The 20,434-nt window shown below is 36.6% G+C and overlaps 1 protein-coding gene and 1 long non-coding RNA gene across 3 annotated transcripts in view; both read left to right on the top strand.

The window, feature by feature from the left end:
- Positions 1-341: 341 nt before the first annotated feature.
- Positions 342-20,434, top strand: part of LOC120331618 (uncharacterized) — an 84,746-nt gene continuing 64,653 nt past the window's right edge. The window contains exons 1-4 of one of the 2 annotated variants that reach the window (XM_039398716.2): positions 342-471; positions 675-801; positions 1,616-1,848; positions 2,129-2,556. In XM_039398716.2, coding sequence (XP_039254650.2) covers positions 747-801; positions 1,616-1,848; positions 2,129-2,326 — 486 coding nt within the window. In that variant the 5' untranslated portion in view covers positions 342-471; positions 675-746 and the 3' untranslated portion in view covers positions 2,327-2,556. Of the gene's footprint in view, positions 472-674; positions 802-1,615; positions 1,849-2,128; positions 2,557-20,434 lie in introns of those variants that run through there. The other variant, XM_078114002.1, reaches the window with a different exon arrangement.
- On the top strand, positions 3,937-4,504 carry LOC120330855 (uncharacterized). Its single transcript, XR_005567897.2, has 3 exons — positions 3,937-4,035; positions 4,152-4,214; positions 4,336-4,504. It is a non-coding gene; the product is annotated as an uncharacterized LOC120330855 (long non-coding RNA).

Genomic DNA, 20,434 nt, shown 5'->3' with positions numbered 1-20,434 from the left:
AGGCGGGCTGAAAACTTAAACATAAAACAACAATTGAATCTGTTTATATTTAATAATATAAATATAAGCTTTGCCTCGTACGTTTCTAACCCTGAAATTAACTAAACATGCTAAAATTCCGAATTGGAATTAGGTAGTAATATTTTACCAAATGGCGCGTTATACAGGAAATGAGCATAATTAAAACGCAGCTAACGCGTCTTCGCTAAACCTCGTTGAATTCAAGCGGAAATGGAAATTTTTACGTCGAATTGAGTATGGGCAACATTTATTCACGCTCTTTTGGCAAAACCCTTTGCCATTTTAATTGATGCTCTTACAGTGAATCGGTTTACATTACATTATTCAGAAGTCGTGGTACAGTTTAGACGGCTTTGTTAACAGATGTAGCAAGTTAGGTATTACTGTGCAGGGCGCATAACGCTGTGTACTCGTGCATATATTACGAACAACGTACCAGAAAAAATGAAGGTTTGTGAAATCGCTGTATATATGGATTTTTGGCTAAGTTTAGTATAGGCAAATTTCGAAAAACGGCTTCAAAAATCTTGATTCCTAACCATTACAAAACGGTAATGTAGCGTGGAATATCGTATGTTATTGCTTCGTACTAATCACTACAATTGTTTAGAAGACAAGTCATTTATTTATATTGTGCTGCATTTATTTTACAGTGAACGCAATAAATAAATATTTCAAGGCAGATTTGTTTCACTAGCACATCTTCTATACACGGAATCAACCAAATGAATATCTTACTCATTCTCGTTATCTACCTCGTTGCTCTATCCTGCTGTGAAGGTGAATGTGAAATTGGTTTTAAAGTTCTTTCCAACAAGATTGATATTAGATTATTCATTTATAATTAGGAAATGTTGTCGTATTTTACGGACCATAGGGAGAGATTCAAAACTTTTTTATTTTTATCAAAAATCGATCGTGCGCTCTAGAGCAGGGGTGTGCAAACTGCGGCCCGCAAGAAGAAGTTGTGCGGCCCGCGGAGAAATAACAATTTCGAATGGTGTACCCGCAAAACGAGTATTTATTCTTTTTCGTCGCAAAGCCCATACCAGTCATATTAGCAAAACAAGCTAGCAAAATTCTGTTGCAAAATACACGATTTATATTACAAAAACGTATTGAAGTCGGTGTGACAAAAAATTTAAATAGAAGTTTCTTCGGAAGTCTATGCGTTTTAAATCTACTATTTCTGCAAGAACCCCCAATAATGCCGTAAGATCCATAGCAAATATAGGCAATTTTTGTGCTTGCAACTACCAGAAAGCCTAAATTAAATAAAGGTGCGGCCCGCGGCTTCACCCAGTTACTTGTATTTGGCCCGCCAATAAAAAAGGTTGCACACCCCTGCTCTAGAGGACGACGTAGCCTATATATTGCCTCAAAACCGCCTTATAACCTGATGCGTCTTATGTATGAATAAAACCCAATCTACGCAATTTATTGACTGTGCGCCTTTTGGTCCCTAAAATACTCATCCAAGAGAAATTTGTTGCTTAACATTTAAAAATTACTATGGCCTGAATTGTTTTTTCATTGGAACTGGTCAATCTCGCACGGTTTTCAATATTTCGTTCCAACTTTTGTTACTTGATAGATTGCAGGAGGATTGGAGATACATGCTATACTGCTGTGGTGCATACTACCAGTGACATTAGTTACAACAAAGCAGTCGACATTTGCAAAGATCGCAACAAAGATATTGGCTTGATACGTGATGAAAATTCATACAAAGAAGTCATGGAGTTTTTGAGACATGAAATTACTAAAACAAACAAAGAGAAATGGTATCTGACTTCCATATGGACCGGGATCAGTTTTGACCCAGTTGTGAGTATTAAATATACAACTTTGTTATTTTTATTACAAAGTAAAGCAACGTCGGTAGTCAGTTGTTTTACACCGAATTTTATTTTATTTTTTTATTACGGCCTGTATAGCGAGTTGTAGACAATTCACTATGCATAACAGAAAATTCATTTATAATGCAACATGGTTAGATAAAAATATACTAAATAAAATGACTCTTTTGCTATCCAAACTTCGGGATAGAATCTTTTCCTTTTGTTCGCATATTTTTATTTAATACCTCTCAATATTTTTTCTTTAGAATGTTCGAATTACATCTCTGGGTTCATTTGCAAAATGGTTTCCAGGCTATCCGCTCACAGGAAAATATCTGTTTAAAGATTTCACAAACGTTTGGCTCACTGTTTTCAACGATCCCGATGCTGCTGCCCAAGGGATGAGAAACGGAGAACCAATAGCTCAGACTTATGGAGTTCTTTGTGAGATGAAGTTGAACTAAAGCGCTCGCAGTATTGTATTTTAATCGCCATTTCAATTTTAAAATCCTTTCAATTAGTTTGATAAAATGCTTCCTAGGAATTTATTAGTAATCAGAGCAGTTTTGGAAAAATGTGTCTACAACATTTTACGTTTTAACAGAGAGAATATACGAAAATTTGAATAATTTTTCTATTTGAACTATCAATCCTCATAGCAGTAATTAAAAATTACAAAAAAATAAATTGAAGTCACCGATTTGCTACTTGTGTAGTTTTTGGTCAGATGAATAGTTTATTCAAAATACAGATCGTGTTTGATTTGAATATCGAAATTTGGAATTCAGCAAAACCAGAGAAGTTTAGAGCTTCAGTTAACACCATATGTCTTTTCGCTCGTTTCGACCGATCACCACGGGGTTAATTTTAATATTATTATTGAAAAAAGATTTGCAGCTTTGGCATTTTTGAACCCTAATACTATAGTTTTTCCACTTAACGAGTGTCACAACAAATAATCTAATACTGATCAAGCCAACATTTAATTATAAACAAATGGAAATCACTGTGGTGATTGATGATCTTCTTTAGTTTCATCAACGCTGGCATATGATCCAAGGTCGCTGGTAATGGTCATTGATCTGCGACTGAAGAGTCTCCATTGAAGTTCAAATTTAGATTCTACCAAAGATGAGGGTCGGTAATGATGATTTTCCAATCTATTGGAAACATAGTAGTGACGCTGGTACTCGGGTTCATACGTTCGATATTCTTATCACCATTTATCAGAATAGATTATTAACCATTCATCCCGGGCTTACGTATTTTGGTGTGGAAATGTGATACAACAGTCAACACTAGGGAATTGAATATTAGTGATATAATCGTTGGTAAGTTAATACCTCATAATTGACTAAACTGAGTGCGAGGATATTGATTGACTCATAATATCAATACCAGAAATTGAGATTCTGGTCGCCAATCTATCAGACATTTTATAGCGATAAACATACCCAAAAGCACAAAGCTCACTAAATGGATCATCCAGTATTTGGTGAAAAATAAGATGAAACGACGCACTTTAATTGAGATTATAGTTATATTATAACTGAATAATTATTTATAAATTCGGCAACTTGTTCTTGTTGTCTGCTTTATCATTTACGGGAAGTATGGCTGTCATTCGGACAGTGACGGCAATCGAAGATTAAGTTCTGAAATAAAAAGATGGACAGATGCTACCCGGCTTCAATACAGCTTACGTAATCTGTCTAGGGTAGGCTATACTTTTACTGATAAATTTAAGCTTGCAAACAAAAAGGTGTTCATTGTGACAATAACGCACAGCTTGAATTTATATGTCCCGTGTAAAAGTATTCAATTCCTTTCGTGACAGACTTGACTTGCAAAATTGGTAAGTTTGGATATTTCTACTAAGATAAAAAATATTTGATATTGCTCATCAGTCGGATATTGGGAATATATAAAAATTTGTCCAAGTTGATATTGTAATTATACAAAGATTCAGTATTTGCGTCCCGGATATATCAGTCCTCATTTATAGACTCCGGCTACAATTACCCACAATGCAACCGTTACACGTGTTGTGTCTTTTTCAGCTTCGACCTTGCCGCTCACATTCAGTTGGATTGGGCGGACCCTCGCTTCGGTCGTTTGTAGCTTCAATACTTTCTATCGACTTTTCCTGGTCGTTGGCGTGCGACATTCAAAGGTAATTAGGTCTATTGCCCATTTCTATGTAATATTTATAATATTTTCACTTATTTTCTTTGTGATTTGCTGTCCAGTTTCTCATTATAATATAATCGTCGCGATTTTCTATTTCAGAATGAAATGGAAATTATGCAGATATTATTATGCTCTACAATATTTGGCATACAAGATGCGAAGGTAATTATAATTATGTCTATTACTTCATACTGACTAGTCTATGTTATTTTTGCTCAACTCCATTTTGCTGTTGAATTTGACATAGCAATATAACAAAATAAAGCGTTTGTTTGCACTTTAGTTAGAATTGGAAATGATAAAGAGAATAGTGAACTGCTGAATTTCAGATACAACAATGAATCTGGAAGATTGTACAAGATAAGTACACGTTGTTTGAATTAGATCGGATTTCAAGTATAAGTATTTTAATCTGGAAAATGTTTTTAGTCTGATTAGCGATAGATGCTTAATCAGTTTCGACCAAGCCATTTGCTTATTGTTAATCGCGCCTCTTTTGTCAAGATTATATTATGAGAAAACGGGTATTTGTTTGCTGTAAGCAAAATTATGATTTTAGCATCGTTATCTTTTTGTTGTCGTGTAGTTCAGTAAGTCTTCAGCATCTACCCACCGCTTGTATAGTGGTCGTAGTTTCACGAATATGTCGCGTATTACAGAAGTTTACTATTCTTTTGTGTAACAAACATGTTGTGTGAATGACAGTATGTGGGTCTTTCACGCGAGAGAAATTCAATCGACTCATGGCTATATGTCCTTTTCTATTGCAAACGAATTGCCTATTGCTTCGATAAAGAATATTTATATTTTCTGGTTATCGTTGTATGGTTAAATTGAACTGTTGCTTACAACTAATTTCCTATTTCCAATTTTTATCATTGAAAATATATTTCAATATTCCGGATGATGAGTGGCCTATGATATTTGAATTAATTTCGGTTTCGAATTAATGTACGGTTTATTTGGCTGTTATTTTAAACAATTCCATAGCTTTACAGTCCTAGATAGATTCGTAAATCGGTCTGATTTCAAGGTATTTTGAGCTAGGCAGTTATTTGATAGTTTGTAAACATCACAACACACAAACGCATAAAAATGAAGGAAGATACTGTTAATCAATCTGCAAAATTCTTTCTTCGTGTGCCATTGCGTAAAGCAATTTTTATCTCGAGCTGCGCAACGATTTACGCTACATTCGCACAAATTATACGCGTTCTTGTAACTTATTCAGGGATGCCCCTTTATGAGCTTTTTCCACAAAGCAAACCTTGCAGTTTCGCAACTAATTAATGAATAATGTGAAGGGACCCCAACATTTTGAAGTCTATACAGCGCCGTTGTGTGGCACACGCACAGTCCTGAAATCCCCGAGCAATTTTGTCACTGAACCCAGGGATGGCCAATACCGAATAGTTCACTATTTCGAATACATTCGAAATTATTATTTTCGAATATGAAATTTCGAATACTTCGAAATTAAAGTCCAGTAATAGAATCTAAGTGTATGAAGGAATTTTCATACAATAAACAATATGAAAACTTCTATTTACAACCTGGCTATATTACCAGGCATTTCAAGTTTGCAGATTATTGCGATATATATTTTATATAACATGAGTTGTGTTAATTAACAGAATTAAAATAATACGACAAGGCATTTTAAATAGTGGTATCGGTGATGGATTTGAATGCAACACAAAATCATCCTAGTAAAACGCCCATACTTTTAAATACCAACCATTATCCAAATTATTTGTCAAAAAGCGGGATGAAGTATGAGTTCTTTTTCAGACTTGTGACAATTTTTTCGTGAGTACAAAAATACGAATCAAAAAGTAATTATATTCGGGAACTTTACCACACATTTTAGTCCGCAGATCGCCGTTGTATGTTTGTGTAATAATACTTTTATTATTTTATAAATACGAAAACTATTTATAATCGGGTAGTCTACCACACATTCAATGTCCATAGATCACCGTTGTATTTTGTAAATACGAAAATAAGAATCAAAAATTAATATCAATCGCGAGTTTGCCTCACAATTTATGTCCACAGAATGCCGTGATATTGTGCCCAAATATAATTCATTTTTGATTCTTATTTTCGTACTCACGAAAAAATTGTCACAAGTCGGAAAAATAATTTATACTTTATTACACATTCAAGTCCACAAATCGCCGTTGTATTTTTGAGTTATAATAGTTTCAATATTTTGTAAATACGAATCCGAAATTAATTATAATTGGGCAGTTTACCACACATTTCATGCCCACAAATACCCGTGGTATTTGGTATTAATACTTTCATTATCGATACTTTTGACCATCATTATCAAAATTATTTGCAAGAAAGCGGGTGAAAGTATTTTTCTAATAAATCAACTTGTTTCCCAACTTGTGACAATTTATTGGATATCGTAACAATTACGGCTATAAATACCGTATTTCCCGGCTAATAAGTCTACATGGCAAATAGGACGATGTATATTTTTAGCACTCAAAAAAAGGGGGGTTTCCATATAGGCCTCCAAGAAGACGGGTAGAAAAAGTGTTCCCTGTTGTTCAGTTATGCTAATATGCGCTAATAATAATGTTTAGAACCAGATCACGTTTGTTTAGTAGAATCATACTCACAGAATTAACTATTTTTAACATTAAAGCGGTAATTTTAAGTTAAAAATCACAATCATTTTGAACAATCTATAATTTTATAGGGTCAGAAAAGAACCAGATCATGTTTGTTTGGTAGAACCATACTCACGGAATTAACTATTCTCAACAACGAAGCGGTAAATTTAAATCATAAAGCGGCAATCATTTTGGACAACCTATCAACCCGAATGTTGAAATAATTTTGGAATGTGATAAGTTCCACACGGTACGTCCACGGGTTATTTCACAGCTGTGTTTCATGTCCCTGTCATTTTCTGCTGAATCGGCAAAACCAAAGGGTCATAAATCACTTACTTTATCTCGGTGGCGGTGGCCGTGTTTTCCCTTTTAAGTAACGATAACCGGCCTACGATTAAATATCATGATTGGCAGACCCATAAGAACCAAATATAAGGTTAACACAAATTATGCTTGAGAAGACTAATGCGAAAAATAAGCAGGCCACCTAGAAATAAAATAAACATGCTTTCTCAATAAGGCGCCCCCCCCCCCCCCCCCAAAAAAAATCAAGCCAAAATTGGGTCTAGAAAAGCAAAAGCGACTTATTAGCCGGGGAAATATGGTGATTGTCGATTTTTCGACTAATGGAAATGATTTTGTGAATTAAAAGACGAATGTCGGCAATGTCCACCAACGCAAACGTGCAAATGTGTCGCAACACTATGCCACGTACATTCGCGCTGAATATAAACAATCAAAATGCCGACTCTATTTCATCGTCATTACAATACGCGAGAAAGCGTAAAAAGTCGTTTGAAGATTCCGGTAAAACGAAACACCGTGTTTACGGCGAAAAGTGACTACTATTCGTAATTATTCGGAAATGAGCCGAAAAGGTATTCGAATACTTTGATATTCGAATAATTTCGAATATTCGATTCGTTTTGGACAACCCTGACTGAACCCTTTCGCCATTCTAATGACAGTAATATTTTTTTTCAATTCCGGTAGAATAGCTCTTTGCTACCACGGCACAGTTATGTAACGCCACTTCAATAATGTAAATAAAATACGTCGGTACCATGTTTTGGAACGTCTTTCAATGTTATAGTGCTTACGCATAGCGTCATTGAAGTCCACCCCGCCCATATACTTATTATAATCATGCATATGAGGTGGACATGGAATGTCTTGCGATGGCATGCCACGTCCACCCATTCTTATCACGGTTCTCAGTTCCATTGATACATTGAGTTCGTAATCTGGCTTTTGAATTGTCGATAAAAATATACGGGTCTGTTGTCAAGCCATGATTGACAAGAAGTCCGTGGGCCATTGTCCATTCACTAGTACCTCTAAACCCGTGGCCTGCATTGTACCACAGACATAAACATTGCCTTCATACAACTTTCTAAAAAGTTCTGTGGAAGTATAAAAGTTATCCACATATAGGTGGTACCACTACCCAGAAATAGATCAATAAGATCATACACCCCCTAGATGTCAATCCCACTTCTTGAACCCGTGCATTCTAGCCAGTATAAATCTGGAATTTAGAAACGTACCCTGTTTTTGGCAAAACCCAGTTTTTTAATCCGAATTTAACACGTTTTGACGGTATAAATTACCAAGAGCTTCTTCCTTGAATGGATTCCTCATTTGATATATATTTGTCTGAAAATAAAAACGAAAAGTAGCGTTGAAGTGGTCTAATCTTATACAGTATCTATACAGTATGTCTATGTGACGTCACAGATATTTGCCCACAAACTAATGCGGCAGTCCGCAGTTACTAGTCTAACATGACTGGCTTTTCAGGTTAAAACGGGGGTGCGCTCAATTGGGTTTTTTCGCTCTCTTGATCGATAAGACCACGGCGCGAAAGATAAAGGCAATGCGAGAGAAGAATCCGCGCAGTCGTTTTTATATTGGTTTATAGAGTCTTATTATAAACAGATACAGAGTTCTTGAAACTTGTTTACTTAAAAGATTTTTCCATCTGCGAGCTTCGAAAAAAAAGTAGCTTTGCTTGATATATTTGTCTCAATGTACGCGTATTTGACGAATACCTTTGCGCCATCATCTTGACTCGCTCGGAATCATCTTTTCAAACGTGTTTAAGTGATCTTAAAATTTATTAAATAAGAAAAGAGGTTCTCTTTGACCCTGATCTTCAATTTTAAACACTTACTCTTGTTGGGCAATTATTACTATGTTTGCTGGCAATGGTAAAAACGCTTTAAATTATTAACATTTTTTAATTGAATGAAAATAATAGATGACTGGAGACTTGGCCTTTTCACTTTACAGTATTGGTCGAAACGATTGGTTACGACTTAAATAAACATCCAAATTACGCTATTCTCAATGAATTCGTAAAAATGAAACCGAATTTAAAAACGCCAAAGTGATAAGGAAGGATTTAAGTATGAAACATGTCCCAATAGGATACAAATTCTGCAGTTGCTAGGAGTTTTTTTCATATACAGTTGGGTGCGTGAAACGTAGCCGGTTTTCGGGACGGGCTCCTTCAGACTTAGTAAATTGGCGCGAGCCTATTCTGCCTTTGAACGAGAATAGAGATTCGTCGATTAAAATTTTACGCCGGGCTTATAAACAGATAATAGCCTCGGTTTAAGAATATTCAATAAATTCGTAAAAGTTTGTTTCTTGTGGAATCATCTCGTGATCGGGCATCGACTTAAGTGCAAAAGTGAAAAAAATTAGATATAAAATGAATTTTGTTTTTTGGCATAATTTTGCCGAACGATGGGTTGTTGTGATTTTTTTCTCGGCATAATTTTGCCGAACAATGGGAAGGTGAAAATGCAATATTTCCTCTCCCGGTACATGCAAATCCAATATGTTCTCCAATATTTTCCAATATATCCAATATTTTCTTGACATATACACGACACACATCGCTATTACGGGACCCAAAAACGCTTTTATTTCCTCGGCTGATATTGGCTTGAATTGTAAAGAAGTCAGAGCGCTGGCACGTCGTGAGTTTATATCTGGAAACAAACTAAAACATAAAACTTGTAGTAGAAAAGAGGGAGAGTATGAATAGAAAAGAATTATTTTTAACCTATATCCACGATGACAATCAATAGGCCTGATTACATGTCCATCAAAACCAGTCCAGCGAACCGGTTCGGTCAAAGTGGTCTCGGAGACTACTTAGCGCCCTCGATTACATGTCCAAACCAACAAGCTGAGAACAGTTTTAGAGTTGCCGGATTAAATCAAATAAGTCATGATTTGCAAACACTGCATACATTTTATTTTCAATAAATTCAATACAAATGTTAATCAACGTATTAAAATTAAATGCACGTTCTTGATTTAGGTTATTTGCAGAATATGATGAGGGGTTGCTATCCTGTTGAAATTTGCTCACAATCTATGAACAAAACGACAAATTTATTGGGGGCATATAAGATAGACGATTGAGACTATTTTGGCCGACCATCCAGCGTTCAACGCTGCGGACTACTGGCACCTTACGCCACACGATCCATTCAAAAATCACAGTAGGCTTACAGTTACCAGTAGTCTACTGGCAACCAAATTAACACAATTACATGTTATAACTAAACACTTGTGTAAAGTGGGCACATCATATAAACAGAAGCACTTTTATTATTTAATATCGCCCTACTACTGCGACGTTACCGACACTGAAGCTTTGTATTTATGCTGGTACCGGTATGTACATTAAGGGTACCGGTACTAGCTAGGATGCTGTATGGTACAATTCCAAAGGAATTCTCAATGCAAACTGAAGTCGTACTGCGCTCAGTTTATACCAATAAATCTTTGGACATCAAGATTTATTTCTCTGTTTCAAAACAACAACCAATCATACCAATATGCTGCACCGGGATCCCATCGGTACCGGTATTTCAAATTTGTGTTCAGCAGCGACACAATAGATGCGGAAGATGTTTAAATTAAACTTGCCCTATCTAGCTGAATTTTTATTAGTTTAAAAAAGCAACTCGCTTACCAGAGATGAAAAAGAAAACAACTTCCGTACCTCCTTAGATCACGGTGATTCACGATTTCTCGAGTAGCACGGCGAAGCAACTGAGCAAGACCGGTTAGCTCACTTCCAGACCTCCTAAATATGAGGTCTGGAATTCTAAATAGGAGGTCTGATGTTCTGGATCGATAGCACGGATTTGAATCGCAGGCGAACCACTGAAGCGTGAATATGTGGTCTGCTAGACCGGTTCCAGCGGACATGTAATCAGGCCTATTGATTACCTAAAACAGTAAAACATTGAATAAAGCAATCAAGCTCTAAATGCCATGATTGCGGATGCCAGGCCCAGGTTGTGAGAATGTTATATTGTCTTCAGACGTGATCTTATGCTCGTTTATGTTAATGAAGACTAATCGAGCTTCTGAACGTCAATTGCGCGCTTTGGTTGGTTGTGACGCACTCGCCGATGTTGAAGAAACGATAGTAGTAATGGTATTTCTCTGTTGGCCCAGGGCCTCCTACTTATCCTACGCCCTCATGTCTCTTTGCAGCGTTGGGGTAGTAAAGTTCAACAGGGTCTGTTTTCCCCGCTAATTTTAGCCCGTTCTCGTGGCTGTGGTTTCGCCGGAATGCAGACAGAGGGCTGAGCGAATCTTTTTAATTCATTTATGCACGTCGCTAATTAGGTGACGGGACATTTGGTTAGGTCTTTTTTGCGGTCAAGCAATTTTGGCCGCCTCCATTGTTAGCTCCAATGTGAGTTTGGCCCGACCTTGGGCCAATTGTAACCGGGCTTGTCGACGTCCTATTAGCGACTCCGCAGTTTTTCCTGACGACATTCTCCTGATGTTGCAGAGGTACGAAGTGTCCTCCAGAACAGTACAGACATCAGCAAAAAGTCCTCCCATCTGATGCCCACCTTTTCCAGGTCGTATGCGGCCCATGGGCACCAGCATCCCCGCTAATTTTTGGTGGTTATGGAGAAGAATTGCCTAATCTATTGGACCACCATTTCACGGGCCACAAACTTTCTTTAATAGATGTGGTGTCAGAATATTCTATTTTGCGTCTATGACTTGTCGATAGCGTCCCTGCTGCGGAGATTACCTAGGCTTCTGTTTGAGTCTGCCGGCAACGAACCTCAGGAGCCGGTCGTCCCGTCGGATACCAAGTCCCTGCATACTTAGACACTGCTGGCTGATGTGCCTCGGAGTTTCTCTTTGAAGATAGCAGTGTTTGTGAGGACAATATGAATCCGCGTCTGGACGGCCTCTTGAAGACAACCTCTCATTACCTTTATGCTTTCAAAATCTTAAATGAATTGAAGTGTCATCATCAGCAATAACTAATTGTACCAGGCGCTTGAAAAAATGGATTTTGAAGAAACTTAAATTGTGTTGCAGTGACAACAAGATTTTAATTTTTTTTTTTTTCATTTAAAGTACTTACTTCTCGGGTCCTTCTAATCTCATTAGTCTTATGAGGAAAATAATTATCCAAACAGTTTTGCTCTTCTGTCACCTACTTACTGAATCTTGAAAATCAATCCTGCATTGAATACTTGTTCGAGTTGTAGCATATCTTCTCTCGATCCTTATTTCATGGCAAATATTCAGTGAATTATTGAGCTCCATATGAAAACCCTTGGGGAAACGGACATAAATAACCATGAAAATATTAAAAATACAATATACATCGCAATATTTGCGCGAGTCGTTCTGGTTCATTTGCGGACGTTTCTTTCTGAAGTTATTTGTGTTTCATAATTTTTCTTTTTGTCAATACTAAGAAACCAGAGAAGATTGTCACAATCTCCTTATATTCTTGAAAGATATACACAAGTGGACGAAATGGGGATTTGTTTTTGTATTATGTTGCGTAAACAATATGGCATATTGGCCTTGGTTACCTAACACAAACTCTACTGGAAACATCGAATGCCAATGCGGTAATGGCACTGAATGTACCTTACCAAGCAAAAAGCCTATATAAATAGGTTTATCATAACTCTATAATTATGGTAACAAGCCCCAATTTAGATAATCTATTGATGTGTGTATATAAACTGTTCTTATATTACTGTATTCGTGGTATTGAAAGATGTAGAAATAAACATGATGAATACACTTGAATACATGAATAAGATCACGAAAACTGATCACATCACATTCTCACAAAAAAGGTCGGTCGAAGCACATGACTTTATAAAGATTCTCGTCGTTTGCTGATCTCACATGATGTTTTAACCGTTTTTTTAATTATCTCATTTGTTTAGGCGATAGACCTAATTCCGGGATTTAGTCCTTATCTGTGTAAAATTAAAGTCTTGAAACGTACCCGGTTGCTAAAACCCTCACCTTGATTTCGAAACGAGCCCTCTTCGATTTTATAAATTGACGAAAACCAATCCGACCCTTGAACGAAATCAAGGTTTCATCTATGGAGATTTCTCTTCCTGGGTTATAACAAGATTGAAACAAAGGTAGTATGAGTAATAAAAGTCCACGAATTTTGAAAAATCTGCTTTCATTGCCAACAAAATAATTGTTGGAAAAATGCAGATATCGCAAAATAACTCTTTTCATGGCGTTATTTTGTTGATACTCTACTAAAATCCAGTTTTTGGTCTGCAAACATTTATCAAGCGTCGGAAGGTGAATAATTTCCATAATCATTATAAGTCCAAAGAAAGCATAAACTTCCTTCGCGTCAACCGCCTTCCAATCCTTTTCCTCTGTATTGCTTCTGACCGATTCTTTTGTGAAATAAATAAAAGTATGAATAAATGAAGTACTTTCAAAAGTAAGTTATCCATGCAGATTTCGATACAGCAATAATAATTATACTTCTAAAATTACAATCTGATGTGATACTAACCATGTAGAGTTCACGTAGCCTTTAGATTAGTCATCTGTACAAAAGTCCAAAAACGTTTTCGTTGAAAAATTGCTTGAAGCAGCCAAGCGAACTAAAACAGCTATTCAGTTGCCGATTAGAAACTGACCGTTGTCCACCGAAAGGTCGCAGTGTCCTCCCGGTGAAAGTTTTCCCTCAGTTGTAAGCTGGGCGAGACCTCGAAGTTGCTTATCTAATGCCATCTCTAATATACAACCCTACTCCACCACATTTATGGTTTCTTCTTGCATTTAAAATGAATCTGTAATCACTTAATTTTATATGTGCGCCAACTTGGTCGTGTCTAAGCCAAGTTTCGTTAACCGCAATTATATCGGGTCGACTAGTCATTGATTCTAACAAAACTTCCAGTTTGGCAAGAATTTTTGGGTTTGCAAATGAACGCATATTTACGCACATTGTCAAAAGATAACCATTTGGCTTTGAGCTTGAACAAATCTCTTCAATATCGTTTGTACTTATATATTGACAATTGCATAGACCTGGGGCTATTTCGTCCTGGTCGTCGGCGATATTATCAGAGATAAAAAAAGGTCATTTAAAGCTAATGGGTCTAGGACAGCGTTTCCCAAACTTTTTCGGCCACGGAACACTTACACTTTTTATCTCGCCTCGCGGAACACTAAAAAATGAAAGGGTAAAATTGATAAAGAAAAACGGTGTAATGTAGCGGTTACCAATGGGTTCGTCGTGGCGAGTTGCCAAATGCGCCGCAAAAACTAACATAATTATGTTGAACATGCCTAAAATATGATTGAATATTTTACATATTTCATTTATTATAAATGTTTTATTGTTTCTCAATTTAAATGCTGTGTATATGAATCAACAAATTCATTTTACCCCTCTATATCGTTTACTTTCCATTACGTAGTGTTTGCCTCTATAATGTTACGTCTAATGAAGATAGACGTACTTTCTGCAACTTCGCGAGCTGCAGTTTATTGATCTGCTGAATCGAGTTTAGCGAACATGAGTAAATTTTTCAGCATTTCAAAGTAAACCATTTGCCTTTATTCTTAAGACCTACCTGTTTGCCTACAGCAAAACCAGAAGGATTGATAATGAACTTAACAGTCGCAAGGCTAGGCCGACAGTTAACGAATATGCCCCTATCCTACCTTAGTTAGTCCGCTTTAGGCCAACGGTGACACGATATTGAACGGTCAGTTGGGCGACAACTTCACGATCCCTAGATCGCCATGGCGACCCATTTAGACGTATTTTTGATTTATTTTTCACGGAAGACGCTCGCGGAACACAGTTTGGGAAACGCTGGTCTAGGGTGCTTACCCCTCTTGGAATAGGAATTATTTTAAATAAATTAATCAATTCTAATCTTGATAACTGCCAGAAGGGAAGATTGCTATTAAGACAGTATCTACAGCACCAGGGAACGCAGTCGGGTTCTTTTTCTAATCTCTTGTATTCACTTTGGGATAACCCACTGCATTTTAAATGAATCATATGTGAACAGTTGTTGCAAAAAATACTGTATTCATTATCTTTTCCAATTTTACTACAACCATGATAAAGCATTATTATAATTTTTTCTAGTCATTAATTAATACTTTCAGATAGCATCGTATTGCTAATACGCTTATGGGATTGCAAGCACGCTTATGAGATTGCTAGTTATGCGCATATTATATCTAGATGCGCATATTATATCTAGCTGACAATGTTCCTATGTTAAACATCTATATCGTTGTACCAACCAAGACTTTAAAGAATTAAATTTAACTATATCATCAATTGATTTTAATACTTGCCTTTCACCATTGTATAATCCATATATCTCGCTGTTCATCGTCCATACATTGTCGAAAGATAGTCGTTTCCAGGCTTCGGTCAATCAGATGCGGCGTCGTTCGGTTAGAGATTCGGTGATGGAAAGTCTTTTTTAGCAGCATAAATTTGGTGTTTTACGCTTCGACGAACAAATTTAACAACGATCGATACATTTGCTTTAGAGTCCGTGGGTAGAATATGTGTTGTATCAATATCCCCAAACTGAACCAGGTATTTGAGTTTCAGACTTGTATTCAGGGTTCTCGCTACAAACATCTCAAATCTCTTATACAATTTGGACGGCGGAATGTTCTTACATCCGTAGAGAATAAGGCAGTTCCGTCTACCGTATTGCTCGAGGTTGTCTATTTTTATCTCATTTTCTTTGGATATTTTATCAATTTCCTCAACTATCGATTTTATTACATTAATTTCGAATGCCAATTGCTTTAGTTCTTCTATTAATGATAGGGATGACGTGGAAGATGCTCCGCTTCTTTTCTTTGATTTAAAAGATTGACTTGCCTCTGCAAAAATTTCGAGAGATTTCTGTTTCATTTGAATGATGTCCAACTCTTGCCGGATGCTGGCGTCTATGGAAACTGAACTAATTCCTTGTACCTTTGCCATTTTATTAGGTGTAGACTGACTGGCTATAAAACGTTGAATGGCGAAATCGACGATATGCAACGATATGTTGATGCAGTATTAAGATAACAAAGTCGGCTAGACTAGCGGCATTGTACAAGCGTGAAAAGAGAAAATACGTCCGTCTCTCAGTGCGTCAACTGTCAACTGGTTGTCAATTGTTGTATGGAACTTGAAGAGGAATTGGTCAGTGTGCCACGCGACATTTCATCGTAGTCAGGTAAATCCAAATAGATTTGTGTTTGCGTTGATACTCGCAAACATTCCTTCAAAGTTCCATGAAACAGCGACGGCGCAACGATCTGAAGGTGTATCAAATGTTTGAATAGCATTTCAACGAATCGACAAGCGCCTCGTAAAATCCATGTGGTGGTGATCTTGGGAGATGCGCAAAATATCCAACGTAATTGCCAGCATCGAGCACGCTCTGAATACGACGTTTGATAATTAAGTCTCTTAACTCACATACCTGTAAAAAGCATAACATACCACCTGGATTCAGAAGGAAACCTGCTCGAATTCCGTCAGTACATGGCAAAGGAGCAGTTGTTAGTAGCAGATCACGAACAGTTTGTCCAATAACCGGATAACAGTCGATAATTTATTGTGTTGAGTTGTCTTCCGTTGAAGCAGTAGTTCCATAGCCTGCGCAACGTTAATATAGCCCACCGAACTTGAATGGAATGGTTGAACACTGTTTTTTTGTTTGCCATTATCACAGTTTGTACCAATTTAAGTATACTCCGAAGTGAAGCCATATGAAATAAACGATTAGCGGATATTTTCAACCTGTTCATCGCCGTGTGCTAATTTTGGAACTTTTGTTTGAGCAGGTGAGTGAAATCCGCCTACTCTTTTAATAGTGTTTAATATCGTTATGTTGCCCTACAATAAGGGAAGGAATGCACATTTTACAAGGATTTTGGATATAATGGGAATGACGACGTTCCAAAGTGTCCGCCACACACGTCGTCTTGTACGTGCCCCAATGAATTCCATTGTTTTATCTTACCTAGACGTGACCATAACTGGCATTGTCACAATTCCCGTTGCAATTGTTAGACCCAGAAATGCCTTCAGCTTTTTGAACGTCGTTGGCTCAATTTTTAGTCGTCGAGATATTTCTCAAAATTTGAATGTCGCTCACTATGCTCTTCATTGTTTATTTCGGTTGCAACGAGGCGACAAATTCCTTCCACGACTCGATGAATTGTATTTGCTTAGTAGAATCGAACTGGTAACTGAAATCGTCTAGCTTGGGCCATACCGCTGATTAAGTCATCAACGGTAATATGCAGTGTAATTGCCGTTTAATTGCATAAAAATATGAAAAACAGTACAGTAACGGCAAAAATATCAAAATTGTCTGACTAACAGCACACAATATGCAGTGTTATTGCCGTTTTATTGCACAAAGATATGAAAAATAGGAATAGCAAAAATACGGATTTCTTAAAACGGAATAATGGAACATATCACTGGATGCATTGTTTAGCGCCAATACTGGACTTTATTGTGCCAGTCAGACCAATGATTTTTTTCTTCATTTCCTATACACAGGACGTCGCAATAAGTGCATTCAAACACCGTTGTGCTCTTCATGATTTCTGCAAATCCCGGTGTATAGGTCATCCTAGCATCCTCTGTTATCTCGGTTTTTAAATGTAAATTTGTCACAACTGAGGTTTTTTCATAAGCTCCATATATAAAATTTGCCAATAAATTTGTATTCATTTAGTAGAAATCTAATTTAATCCGCCTGCAGCTACATTAATGATTAGAAACAACGAAAATGAATGAATATTTCTTCATCTTCTCATCATATTGTTCCTTTTTTACATGAATCAAATGTGGCCTCAAAAACTGCCATATATCCCTATAAAAATAATTCAGGTTTCGATAATTGTTAGAACGTCTATGGCTTTCTATCCAAAACAAAAGATAACAATAAAAAATAAATGCATGCACAAAATTACCCGAAACGGTTGATCACAAATTCTTGGGGGCCCGAAAATACTTTAGACAGAGGGTCACACCTCGTGCGTATACGACGCTTGTTATTTGGGTCGGCTAATTTATTTTTTTCCACGTAGTTTTCGATGTAGAAAAGTACCTGAACACAGAAACATTCCAATTTACAAATCACCATACTTAAGTATTCCTTGTCTGTCAGGCTGTACAAAACAAATTCGAGCAATTTATCACTAACTCTGAACTGCGTAATTGAAGCCAAAATATCAATATTTAAAAGGGGACAGACTAAACATTAATGATTAGAAACAACTAAAATGAACATTTAAACACTATTTCATTTTATCCCAATAGTACCTGTGAATTAGGATAAAAAATCTTCAATTTTGCATCGTATTGAACTATTTCATCAGTTGTCACACGAATTATATGTGGTTTAATAAACTTCCATACATCCCTATAAAAGTAAAACATGATTCAGGTTTCAATAATTGTTAGAACGTCTCTATGGCTTTCTTTCCAAAACGAAAGATAACAATAAAATATACATGCATGCACAAACTTACCAGAAACGGTAGAACACAATTTCATTGACCTTAAATACTGTAGACAGACTGTCACCTTTCATGATTATACGATTAAGGTTGCTCGCGTTGTATATAATCTATTTTTTTCCACGTATTTACTGAGGTATAGAAATACCTGAACACAGAAACATACCAATTTACAAATCACCATACTTAAGTATTCCTTGTCTGTCAGGCTGTACAAAACCAAAACATAATAAAAAATACTTACCTTTTCAACTGTGAAACATTTTTCACTCGCTCATGTTGTTCTTAGAATTTCGAGAAATTCATCACGAAGTCTGAAGTGGGTAATTGAAGCCTAAAAACAGGAAATATCAATATTTAAAAGGGGACAGACTAAAAGTAGGCAATTGCAATTTAGGCACTTCGAAAAAAAAGTGAAATGGGTGTAATAAGTTATAAAAGATAATGAATTAGTTGAAAATAGTTAAATTGAATGACATGCAAAGTTCTACAGGAAAATCCAATAACAATATTTAAAACGTAGTATTAAAGAGAGTCGCACGCGCTCGCTCACCACATATACTAGGCATATATTTAGGCACTTCGAAAAGAGAAGAAAATGGCTATGTTCAACCAGTAAAAGACCGATAAATAAAAATATTACTCACCATGATCAGCCTGGGTAAATAATAATAATAATAGTCACTTTTTTAGGCACTGCAAAAAAGGTGAAATGAGTTAGCCTGGGTAAATTAACTGAACAACATAGATAATAAAATCACAGTAGTAAAGGAACACAGAAAGCATGACAAAGGCATTGAGAGCACATCAAAACTAATCATACAGTGGAAAACAAAAAATCTTTTTCCGAAAGTGAAACATGATTCCGGGGAATGAATTTTCTTTGTTAGACATAAAATTTGGAAATGCATTTTTTTGTATTGGCAGATTGGTGTAAGAAAGTGGGTGAAATAAGCAAAAAGGAACTGAAAATCACATCTAGTAACAAAAAGCATGACAAAGGCATTGAGAACACATCAAAACAAATCATACAGTGGAAAACAAAAAATCTATTATTGAAAGTGAAACATGATTCCGGGGAATGAATATTCTTAGTAAAAAATTAAATTAAAAAATGCATTTTAGTGGGTGAAAAAGGAAAAAAAGAACTGAATAACATTGATAATAAATAAAAACACAACGCGTTTGGGCCCAGTCAGAACCTTCCTTCAACAAAAACTTTTCAAGGCACATTTCGCACATTGTGATCAGTAGCGTTGCAGTATGAGCGTGAACGTCTAGCGCGTTTGCGTCCAACCATCATGCACGAAACCTTTCTTCAACCCTGAGTTTAACAAAAACTTTCATTGCACGTTGTGATCAGTAGCGTTGCAGTACGAGCACAAACGTCTAGCACGTTTGCTTTCAAACATTATGCAAGGAACCTTCCTTCAACAACAGCTTTTCACGGTGCATGTTCGCATATTGTGACCAGTAGCGTTGCAGTATGAGCATGAACGTCTATTGCATTTGTGTCCAAACATTATGCACGGAACTGTCCTTCAACCCTGACTTCCACAAAAGCTCTCACTGCACATGTTCACACGTTGTGATTAGTAGCGTTGTAAGAGCATGATCTTCTAGCCGGCTAGCGCGTTTGCGTGCAACCATTATGCACGGAACATATATATATGCAGATATCTACACACGATGAACATATCACTGGATGCATTGTTTAGCGCCAATACTGGACTTTATTGTGCCAGGCAGACCAATGATTTTTCTTTTTCCTATACACAGGACGTCGCAATATGTGCATTCAGACACCGTTTTGCTCTGCATGATTTCTGCAAATCCCGGTGTATAGATCATCCTAGCATCCTTTGTTTTCCAGTATTGTTCATACAGAAGCATTTC

The sequence above is a fragment of the Styela clava genome, chromosome 6, assembly GCF_964204865.1.
Source record: "Styela clava chromosome 6, kaStyClav1.hap1.2, whole genome shotgun sequence".
NCBI lineage: Eukaryota > Metazoa > Chordata > Ascidiacea > Stolidobranchia > Styelidae > Styela > Styela clava.
The sequence above is the reverse complement of the archived record's forward strand: the minus strand, read 5'-3'. Positions and strand labels throughout refer to the sequence as shown.